At 37.8% G+C, this 12,042-nt stretch overlaps 1 protein-coding gene across 1 annotated transcript; it reads left to right on the top strand.

Annotated features, from left to right (window-relative positions):
- Positions 1-608: 608 nt before the first annotated feature.
- Positions 609-11,677, top strand: LOC115926597 (general transcription factor IIH subunit 3-like). Its single transcript, XM_030991437.1, has 12 exons — positions 609-720; positions 2,545-2,664; positions 3,255-3,370; positions 4,604-4,755; positions 5,211-5,270; positions 5,891-5,920; positions 6,346-6,374; positions 6,690-6,764; positions 7,605-7,727; positions 9,731-9,866; positions 10,346-10,382; positions 10,905-11,677. Exons 2-12 carry the CDS (start codon positions 2,566-2,568, stop codon positions 10,981-10,983), a joined length of 936 nt encoding a protein of 311 aa, XP_030847297.1. The 5' UTR covers positions 609-720; positions 2,545-2,565; the 3' UTR covers positions 10,984-11,677.
- The last annotated feature ends 365 nt before the right edge of the window (positions 11,678-12,042 follow it).

The following is a 12,042-nucleotide window of genomic DNA, read 5'->3' as shown; positions in this document are numbered from 1 at the left end:
AACGTCAAAGCTTCCGCGCTTCGCGCAGGAGAGGGAGGGGGGCTGAATTTAGACAAGGATTAAGAGTCGAGAACTCTCCAATGAATCGTCTTCTTTCTCTAATAATTTAATAAAAACGTAAAATTCGCGCGGAAGGGGAAAAACTAAATCGTCTTCTTTCTTTAATAGTTTAATGAAACGTCAAAGCTTCCGCGCTTCGCGCAGGAGGGGGAGGGGCAAAACTAAATTCAGACGAAGATTTTGAGTCGAGAACGGTACAACGAATCGTTTTCTTTCTCTAATAATTTAATGAAACGTCGAAGCTTCCGCGTTTCGTGGAGGAGGGTGGGGAAAACTCGCCCCTCCCTGCACCGACCCCCCCCCCCCCCCCGCATTACGTCACTGTTGGTTACAATTACGTACCAATATTTGGCTCGCATAATTTCAAATTTGGGCCCCCCCCCCCCCCCCCCTTAAGAAATCCTGGATCCGCGCCTGGAATCACTATCCACCCAATTTTCAAAATTTCCCAAAACTTTGTAGTACCTTTAATAGTGCAGACTCATATTTACGACTGACCAGGGTTTGTGGTTGCAGACTAGACTAGCATGCAGTGCTAGTGATGTGAACGGTAAAATTGTCATTGCGCTAAATTATGATGCAAGCGGCCGGATGAATGAATGGATCTTCTGAATCTCCTCCAGAAATTCACATTCACGAGTTCCAAATCATTGGTTTATGGTAAGTATGACGTGATAGTTATCTTAAGTTTCAAGAAACATATATTGATCAATCATTAACATTTAAAGTTATATATAAATCGTCATTAGAACTCTACTCGAAAATCGGAATTCGTTGGTTGCAAATTGCCACAGCTGCAGGAGGCAGACAGCCCCGGCCGGGCATGGCAGGGCCAGGGCCGGTGTCATAGGCGATTTGTTCCGTGCAGTACCGCCGATTTGTTCCGGATTCGTAGATTCGTTCCGCTAGTCACAGGCGATCGGTTCCGGCCAGGCGATTCATTCCGTGGAACCAATCGGCGGGATATTTAGCCGCCGATCCGTTCCGAATCTCATCGGAGAGCGTGCGTGCTCACGTATTATTGAATACACGCCATGGTACACCCCTAAAGCAAAATGAACTATTCTGGTCGGCCTTTGCAACCAATCAAACTTCTCCAAATTAGCTACACCAACGATTGCCAATTTGAGAACTTTGTATAGAAATGCAGATTCCCGTTGTTCAAATATGTTGATAATTGCGGCCAATGATTGACCAGAAACAGTAACTATAGACAGCGCCGTCGCGAAGCGACGGGGACTGGGTCGGGTCTAGCAAAAAGGGCAGTTGTTGCCATAGGCTTAGTTTGCCTGTAAAAGCAGATGTCGGGGTGTTTTCTAATCAGGCCTTCTAATTTGGTTTGAATGCTGCTTTATATGATATCGTGTTACGTCAACCACCTATTACCGGGCTTCATCACAGAATCTAATTATGCATGTGGGCTGCATGAATGATGTACATGTAGTTTAAATGAAAGAGATGCGGGGTGGGGTGGGGGGGGGGCGGGGTCAACACAAAAAGAGCCATAGCATAGTGTGTCTATACCCCCCCCCCCCATTCCGCTACATACAGTGGCAGATCTGTTGCGCCACCTTGTTTGGAAACCACTAATTTCACGTACATTTTCACGTACATGTAGGCCTAATATCAGAAAACTATCGCCTGCCCCCCCCCCCCCCCCGTGCCGAGTATGCACGTGCGTGCATGCATATGATATACATGTACTCTATGCGCATATACTAGTCAGTAGGTTATTTATTTATTTATTTTTCGTACCGCGCGCGGGTAATTCGGTACGAGGTTATAAACCTTATTATTAAGTAATATTTTTTAAAAATAATATTGGTTTTCATTCCAACAATAAATACAAAAGTATCAAGATAAAGCTAAAATTTATTTTTACCATGTTTATTCGACACAAGTAATAAAAATATACGCGATTATATAAGCAGAAACGTTCGGCCAATGTCGGATAAGAACGGCGGCTTTCGAACGTATCTGCGAACGAGTCGATCCAGTAGATTCGTTCCGCGGAACCCGGAACAAATCGCCTACCACACCGGCCACGGAGAGAGGCGGCGTGCGGCACTCTGACCTACATCTGTCCTGCTAGCTGCTTGCTAGTGCTAAAAAGCGTATCCTTGGGGTTACTAAATCTGTCAATTTTTGTCATCTTACCCTATCCTTACCCATAACCTAACCCTAACCATAATTGCCTAAACCTTGCAGCTGGGCCGAGTTGTCTTTGGTCCGAGTTTGCCCGACTCCATTCATTTACGTATTCAATTTCATAATTGAATGATTAATCATTCCAACTTCCAAGGGGCAAGGCAAGGGCATTAATACTAGACAGAAATAACCGTCTGATAATGATATGGATCATTTCTTTAATGAAACTGACATTTGTTGACATTCCACAAACTTTATATTTCAACACTTTCATACTAGATCTACCGGCTGTCACTCCTGACTGGATTCTCTGTAATTTCTCATTCTCAAATTTAGGTTTTATTCTCCAACTGAAAGATGTCTTCCACAGATGATGAAGATGTAGGAAATCTGGTTGTCATAGTGATTGATGTTAATCCAGTTTGGTGGGGAAAACAGAGCCATCACAAGCAACAGGTAAATTGTAAAAATAATAAATATTCAGCAGCCAGCACGATGATCCAGTGTACAGATCTTGGTTTAAAGTCGAAAGATGATATGAATTTAATACAAGTATCTCAGTGAAGTAAATAATTGTGCTAACAATGACAACGTGAAGCTGTGAGTAATTTGATAATCTATCAACGAGTTGATGTGGCACACGCTAAAAAAATATCTTTCACTACGAGACACAACCCTGATTTTTGTTTAGATATTCAAGACATTTATTTTGTTGCCAATTTCTTGAATGATTATTTTAAATGTCTCCTTAATTAATGTAGTACAGTCAAACTTGCTTTAGTGACCACCTGTCTACAACAAGCACATTTGTTGTTTCCCTTGAAAATGGTTTCTCATTGAAACATGTACACTGTACTAAAGGAACCTGTCTACATAGACCACCTGTCTACAACAAGCACATTTTTTGTTTCCCTTGGGCGGTCGCTGTAGACAGGTTTGACTGTATATAACTCCATGTTTTTCTATGGATTCAAGTCTAGAATATTTGAAGATCTCTCATTGTAAGTGTGGTTACCAATTCTGTTTCATTTGTTCTCTCGTTACAGAAGGATGGATTAGCATTAAGTCAGTGTATGGATGCAGTGGTGGTGTTTATCAATTCACATCTCATGATGGATAGACGCAACAAAGTAGCCGTTATTGCCAGTCACACCAATGAAAGGTAACCACTGCATATTAAGGCTGTGCACAACAGTGTAATGAGGTACCGGAGTACACTCCCAGGCTTACAAGCGAATACTCAAATATTCAGACGCCATGTTTTTTTTGGTTTTTTTTGTTGATATTTTTTAATTTTTTTTAATTTTTTTTATTTTTTTATTTTTTTGCCACCACCATACCACTGGTACAGTATCCCAGTATCGCCGAAAACGCATGCAATTTTACTTCGAGTTGCAGTTGAAGGCGCCGATTTAATAATAATAATAACAGTAAACAATGCTGTTTTAAAAACCAAAGATGGCAGAATAATCCATTGTCCTCAGAGTCCAAACAGAAATCTGGACATTTGGTCCCAAATTTCTGAGTGGTGAGTTTGACAGTGCTTGAGTTGGGAAACATTTTTAGTGATGGCACCATGCCAGCGGCCGCCGCTCTCCCTGGCACGGGTAAGCGTGGGCCTGGACAGTTTTTTTTTTTTTTTTTTTGCAACCGAATATTCGGGTACGAGAAATCGTACCCGAGTAGTTGTCAACCGTGCGGGTACTCCAGCATTCTACTACCCGTCGCAGCCTTACACTACATAGTAAAAGGCATGTGCAGAGGTCAGAAAACTTGTAGCATGTACATTTGTCTTCGACTTTTGAAATCATTAATACTATTTTGATAGTAATGCTAATGAAAAATTGACTGTCCTGTGAGCATTCCAATTCATACCGTAATTGGGAATTTTTACCCAGACTTATTTAGCACATGATGCAATTCAAGGAATAGACCATATCATGCACCCATTTGCTACTCATGGGTGGAGACTGGTAATAGAGATAAATAAGATAAACGCCTTGACTGTGGAAATTGGTGCCATGCCAGTGCTCAAATCCATGACCATATTTATCTACAATGTATTAGTAGGTACTTGATAACAGGGAAATCAATGGCCTCATGAATCAATGAGATATGTTAAAACAATTTCATTCATTAAGGAAATCAACAACTAACCGAATCAATGTGTTTTGCACTGCAACGGTATGCAATGATTTAGAAATTGCAGCTAGTTCAGTTAACAGGATAGCTATTTCCTATATGCTTATCCTGCACATAACTTTAATTCACAAAATCCTCTTTAAATTGTCAATTCATGATTTCTTACTCTTGTTGAGAACTGACTTTGAATGTAGATCTATAAATCTGTTTAACGAAGATCACCTTTCCTATTATGTATTCATTGTATCTGTAGCCGTTTCTTGTACCCCAAGAAGACAAGTGATGCGTTTGATGATGGAGATGATCAGAGGGAGCAAGATGAGATGAGCTCAGATGGGAAGTATGAAGTCTTTGCTTCTATCAATGATACAGTCATGGAGGAACTCAAGAACTTGGTAGATGAAAGTAAGTCCTGGGGGTGTTTCACAAAGATCCTTAGTTGAACTTATCTCTAAGTTGGACTAACAATTATGGAAAGCTGTTAGCATATTAGAAAATATTTTGTAGAAGTCATTTTAAAAGGCATGAAATGTTGATTCAAATCATTCATATTTTCTATTATCAAGGAGATTTCATGTTCTTGATGTGGAATTCATAAAAAGTCTAAAATACTTAATTTGTCACTATTGAGGCTACAACTGGCTCTCCATAATTTGAGTTTGACTTGGGATCTTTGTGAAACACCCCCCTGGCCTGAGAACACCCAAGAAAAGCAGTATCTGTGCACTTAGGAATGTAGGGTATTGTTTCATTCATATAACATAGGTGTTAATTTTTAATGTTAACCCATAACTTCTTATCTAACCCACAAATTGTTATTAGTATCAGAATGTTCATTTCCATGGTCTTATCTTCTACAGACCCGACAGTATCACATACGGACACGCTTCTGGCTGGATCACTGGCGATGGCATTGTGCTGTATCCTTTAAAGCCCGTCTGTACTAGTTTGGCCAGGAGGGATTAGACCTCCCTGCATGGTCTTGGTCACTGACAGGTGGTTATCTCATCCACTCAGCTGCTCCCAATTAACATAAGAAAAAGAGGATCATGGGGACCAATGGTCACTTATTAGGCATTGTTTTCTATATAGAGGGAGCAAGTAGCCTAAAGTAGTAGAGTGGGGCTTTAAACAAGTTGGAAATAATTTCTGGCAGCATACTTCAATTGCCACTGAATAACAGACTCATCAGCAATTTTACAGTTGAGGTGTAATTAGTTGTAACAAAAGAGAACATCATTGTCATATATTCCATTCTCTCACTATTCAATTCAATTCAATTCAATTGATTTCATTTATTTTTCCTCTTTCAATCATTCATATTTACAATAATGGTACATTATCAGATGTAATTATTTTCTTGAGTCAGTAGTTACATCTATATTGTTAGTGTGTTTTGTATGTAAGGCAAATATCTGATAAACTGCAAATGACATTACACGTGTGTTCCACCATTCCACTTTTCGCGTCAAGGGGCTGAGGCATTGAGTTATTTATTTCACAAGTGTTTGTACTGTTCCTTAATTGACGATCAATGCAGATATTCACAGAGTTGAAAAGGAATGTGCAGGTAAGATTTGTTTCTTTGTTTTTTTGCTCAATTTATGATGATTTTGTTTTCGTTTTTTATATCTTAATATGCTATTTTATTTAAAAAAGGATAGCCATTAAGAATTCTCTGCATCAGGGATTTTGCCAACTTTTAGAGAGCGTTTATGGCATATTTATTTTCAAGCAAAAATTTGAAAAGGGGTCATTGCCAATAAACAAACTTTCAAAAAGCGATCATTGTAAATTTGTTTATTATCAGTTTGCAGCCAGTCAACCCATAGTTTAATAAGATTTTTGCTTGCAATTTGGGTTAATATACCTGAAGTGAAATTCACCAAGATAACCTTTCTTTGATTAGGTGACATACATCAGTATGACCTGTTTATGTGATTTATTTTTTTCCACAGTTTGTATTAATGGTGTCTCTCACATTTTTTTCTACAGTTGGTGAAAAGATAAAGTCAAGAATCCTAGTAAGCATTACAGATTTGATATTTTTCTATCATCACTTGGCAGTTTCACATAATAACATTTTATCGCTAATCAATTACATATTGATTTATGATTTGAAGTTTCTAAATGATACATCAACCATGAAAATGAATACCATGATATTAATGATGTAAAGCCACGCTAGAATGTTATAAGTGAGTTATAACCACATATTTTTACAAGATTTATGACATACAGGATGGTTAATATGATATTGCCAATCTAAAGAAATCATACAATGTATAAAGTAAATATTTGTGAGTTTCAAATCAATTTCCTTTCTCTTCTTCCCACAGGTACTCAAAGCAGCTGATGACAGTGCATCCCAGTATATGAACTTTATGAATGTCATCTTCACAGCACAAAAACAGGTAAAATTGTCTCTCTTTATTTTCTTCATCAAGAGTATACAAATAATACACAGCAGTGAGGGCATTAGTAAAACTAACACGCCCAAGGCGGTAGACGAGGGTGTTTGGACTGTTTTGAAGGTACCGAGTGTGGGTAATTGTACTAATGCCGGAACAAATGATGTGTACTATTTGTTTTATAAGATTATGTTTTATTTGTTTTAAAAATGATGTTTTATAACATAATTTTACTAATGACCGGTCATTAGAATTGGATAATGACCGGTCATTATCCAAATTACGCATTAGGCAAAATAAATGCCTGGTCACATGTACGCTTTCAACCAAATCATTTGAATAGGATCCACAACATCATCTTATAGTATAGATTACCTAACTTACTTGAAAGCGAAGGTTTGTGGTTAAAAGATAAGATTGTTTCATATTCATGAGAAGGAGTGGAAGTATCATAACATCTGTGTACTCTTATTTTTGTTTTCACTTTATCTCTCTTCTTTCTTTACCTTTTTTGAATGTGGTGAAGTATATCCGTCTGTGTGTCCAATTTTCTTGCTCTCTGTCATCTACACTGTATTTGTCTTGTTTTCGTCATATCTGTAGGTCTGTACATTGTGTCTTATATTCTTTCATTGTATATTATGATCTCTCTCTCTCTCTCTCTCACTCTCCTTTTTTAATACAGCATATTTCGATAAATGCATTTATCCTAGACAAAGATTCTAGTATCTTACAGGAGGCCTGTGACATTCACGAGTTGACCTAAAATTATGCACTCTAATGATAGACTTTCTCTATCGCTCTCTCTCTCTCTCTCTCTCTCTCTCTCTTATTTAAATACAGAACATTCCCATTGATGCATGTATCCTGGATAAGGATTCCAGTCTGTTACAGCAGGCCTGTGACATCACAGGAGGAAAATACCTCAAGCTCCTATCAACGACAGGGCTACTCCAGTACCTACTGGTAAGTCATTCCTATTCTCAGGAAAAGGACACCAGGGGGGTGTTTCACAAAGACTAAGATCTATTTTAAGTTGAACTTAAATATGGCAGGCCGTTCATGCCACTGTTTGCTCTCACCATTATGATCTTTTAGATTATATTTTTTCCTTAAATAATGAACTATCAAAAATGTATATTCTATAGATTTGTGAGCATGATTTGTACATTCCTTGAGAGACCAATGCCATTAAATGATGAGAGAAAAACAGTGGCATGAACGGCCTGCCAACTTAGTCTTTGTGAAACACTCCCCAGTGTATGCTTGCCCTGGTTAGAAAGATTGTAGTTGTTGATTGCTCTCTGTTTGAAGACGTTTTTCAGTAATGTTTGTGCGTACCTTAGCTGTGAAGGGCCAGGTGGTTATGTTTTCAGTGTGTTCAGTAACCTCAAGTTCCTGATATTGTGCAAAGTAAATACACACACACACACAAACATTACTCAGGAACATCCTTCAAAGTCACTCTTTGATGGCGCCACTACATTTGCAAAGCATTATGAAGTGATATTATCAATCAGAAACCTGGCTTTTCAATGTAAAATTTTCAGAATTGTTAGTGATGATGTTTTATTAGCAAGAAAAGTTTTATGCATTACAAAATAAATATTTTAAAGGGATCCGGTATCTTTGTCTCAGATTCTGAAACAAAATCCTGGATTTAGCTCATGCTGCAATGATAATTATAAACCTTTAGGTCAGTCAGGAACTCCATGACTTTTACAAGCCGATCGCCTGTCTGACTATCAAGATATTTATGATTGGAATTACAAATTTTGAAAACCGTTTGCCAAAAGGAGTATGGTAAAACCGGTCACTCAAAGATTTTTACTTTTTTGAGGCACTTCTTGATCATTTTGAAGCACAATTCTTTTAGGGCTTCAATATTACACCATATCAGGCCATGCATCTCAGATTTACATTGTTAAATGATGTGAGTCAATCTAATTTTAAAATTTGACAAACATGAAACTTTTGGGAATCTCTACAACTCAAAAAATCTGCAAAAGATTCATGCACTATACTCTCTGTGTGTGATAGTGCATGTGTGTGTGTGCGCTCTCACCTCAGCATTCTTGTGGGGTTTTATGTGCGCTTCACATACCCCTTGTGAGGCATTTTTACTTTGTGGGGTATTTTTTCAGGACCCCACAGAGTAAAGTCTTTCAAATGACTGTATATTCGGTGTCCTATGCCCTGCGGGGCATTAGAAGTGGTACCCCATAAATGACTTTTTGTGAGCGTGTGCTAAAACTTGCACACTTTTTTATGGTAGCATCGTAAGCACACCGCCGGGTTGTTATCGCCAGGTTGTACATACCCCACTAGTAGGGGACCACAAGGTATATCTGGAACGCACAGAAATACCCCACAATCAGGTGCCCCACAAAGGCCCTGATGTGAGAATGTGTGTGTGTGTGTGTGTGTCATTATCTGCCCAGCATGTTGATCTTATAGTGCATTGAGAGAGGTAGTTGTAACATGCAGATATCCCCATACATGAGCATGGTAATTAGTCAACAGTTCCCTCTTTCTTTATTCAATGTCTCTGGGAGGGAACTTTTAAAATCCCCAGTGCACTAGTTTGGCAAGGAGGGATTAGACCTCCCTGCATGGTCACTGACAGGTGGTTATCTCATCAAATCAGCTCTCAATTATCATAAGAAAAAGAGGATCATGGGGACCAATGGTCACTGATTAGGTATTGTTTGCTATATAGAGGAAGCAAGTAGCTATACGTAATGCAGTGGGGCTTTCAAACTCCATGAAATGACTCGCCAATCATCTATGTGATATACTTCCTGTACTGTACATTTTTGTTCTCTTTTCATATATTTGTATTTGTAAGCGCTATGGTACTTATTGTTTTTAGCGCTCCTAAATATTTGATATCATTATTATTGGAAAAAACCTCTGGGGATGCAACTATCTTTTTCAACTATTATGTTTCAACTCTTTGTCATCTTAAGTGGGTATACCTACCATCTCCAAGCCAGAGAGACAGCCTAGTCTTACCACCAGCCATCCATGTTGACTACAGGGCAGCATGTTTCTGCCATCGTATACTCATTGATGTGGGATATGTATGCTCTGTCTGTCTTTCCAGTAAGTATTCAAATATGATCCTGGTTGTAACTAAACATGTAAATAAAGATATGCATAGATGATTGTCTGATGATTTGTCTGTAATAATTATGTTGAATTTGCCAACCTAATTTAAGGGCATGTGTTAGGATTCACTGTAGAAAACAAGGGGTAATAAATTATATCTTAATGGAATTTTTATTGTCGATTTTAGGGTCAAGTTCATTTGTATACTTGACCTGCTATAATTTAGATGTGGTTAATGGAAGAAATGATTGTTTGACAGGAGAAACATAACTTCTCTGTTTTCTAAACTCAAATTTGAGTGTATTCATACATGTATAGATCAAGCAACTTCTTCATGTAGATTATATGTATATGTGAATCACATTAATTCTCTGTATGCCAAATGTTGATTGAACCGTGTTTCGTAATTAAGCATGAATTTATTCTCTTATCTTTGTGTATATGAGTCATTTTCTTTTTCATTTGTTCTTCAGTTTTCTGCACATATAGTCCCATCTGCTCAACATGCCAGTAAGTTCTTCTTTTTTTTTTGTCTTCCTTTTTTTGTGATCAACACTCAATGAAATACTTCATAAATGTTCTCTGACATTGACTACAAGCCTGACAATCCTGGACTAAAGACCATCCTAAATGCACATTAATTTGAAAGGAGTTGTATTTGAAGACAGTAGGACAATACAATATAACATGTTTTTTTTTGGTAGGAAGGTTCACAATTTATTCTAATGTCATGAATCACATACTGTTCTGTTATGGATCAACAAGTTATGACCATTAGTCTTATACTGTTGAGAATGCCTAATGCATCTACCATTTCTTTGATGCTATCTTATGTAGTGCTTGACACCACACACAAAATTTTCTTGTATATAATTTTATGTTAATTTTCTTTTATGGAGACATTGATTGAATATTCTTTGTTATAGGACAATTATTTTGTCTCTGTTTCATCAATCACATTATAAACTTTGTTTGTAAAATATGTACCTTCATTGCAATAATTTTCACTTTGTTCTCTTCTTGTTTTGACAGTACGGCCTTCAGGATCAAGGGTGCTCCATCTAAGATGAAGAGGAAAAAGAAATCTTCTGCTGTAGCTTCAATAACATGATGTCGATACATGGATCTTTTTATACATTAGTGACATTTAAGAAGAGCGAAATTGTCAAATGATATTGATCCAGGAGTGGACACTGAAAAGTGCTTACAATTCAGCTGTAGTATTGTTTAAAATGGAGAGGAAGCTTGCTACACTACTACACCACAGAAAGTCAACAATTATAGATTTATAACATCAGTGAGGCGTGATAGCTGTGTGGTAGAGTAGTACTCTCATAACTGGGACGTCCCTGGTTAGGATCCTATTTGATGTGCTAGTGCCCTTTGGTAAGGCATTATTTCTGATTGCCAAATCCCTTGGAGATGACTTAGAGCCGTCGGTCCCCTGGTTGCTTCCTTACAAGCATGCACATGCTTTCTTATCAGTCAGGTTAAACAAACAAACTAAACAACATGGAACTTTGGAAGGCGGAGAAGGATGGGAGATCAACAAGACATTTGGTGAAGAGGATGATTAAATGTTGTTTTCTTGGAAATTAATATCTCACGCAGAAATTTGTTTTTACTTCCCACATAGGCAGTTGCATGTGGCCTGCTGTAAGCAATTATCTTCTTATGCCCAAAGAGTACATAACTGCACAAACTACAATTATATTTTTTATATATTGACAGACCATACAGCTTAAGCTTAAAGTTAAAGACCAGTTCTTGTCATGCGCTTGCATTGTGAAAGAAACGTTGTGGAATCGATCAGAAAGGTTGATCATCTAGTATATAAGTATTAGTGTGTACTGCAAGGTTCTGGGGTCATTAAAATGATAAGAAATTTGGCCCAGTCTTGGTAAAGTTACAAGCACTGTACACAGAAAGATGTATATGGGACTACCCGACACGTGAGCGATATCTATCAGGTCCAAATAGATATATAATTTACCAAATATATCAATTAGTAGGCGGTTTCCTGGCAAAATTTGTATCGTCACGTATTAGTCAAAACATTCTTTAACATGATTGGTAATAAGAGCTTCCATTTCATTTTTTTGAGAGAGGGCATTTCCAAAACTGGTCTTTACCTTTAACGTATAAAGTAATTTACATCCATTACAATACA

The sequence above is a fragment of the Strongylocentrotus purpuratus genome, unplaced genomic scaffold (genome assembly GCF_000002235.5).
Source record: "Strongylocentrotus purpuratus isolate Spur 01 unplaced genomic scaffold, Spur_5.0 spur5_scaffold_2, whole genome shotgun sequence".
NCBI lineage: Eukaryota > Metazoa > Echinodermata > Echinoidea > Camarodonta > Strongylocentrotidae > Strongylocentrotus > Strongylocentrotus purpuratus.
Note: the sequence above shows the minus strand (reverse complement) of the source record. Positions and strands in the feature narration are given on the sequence as shown.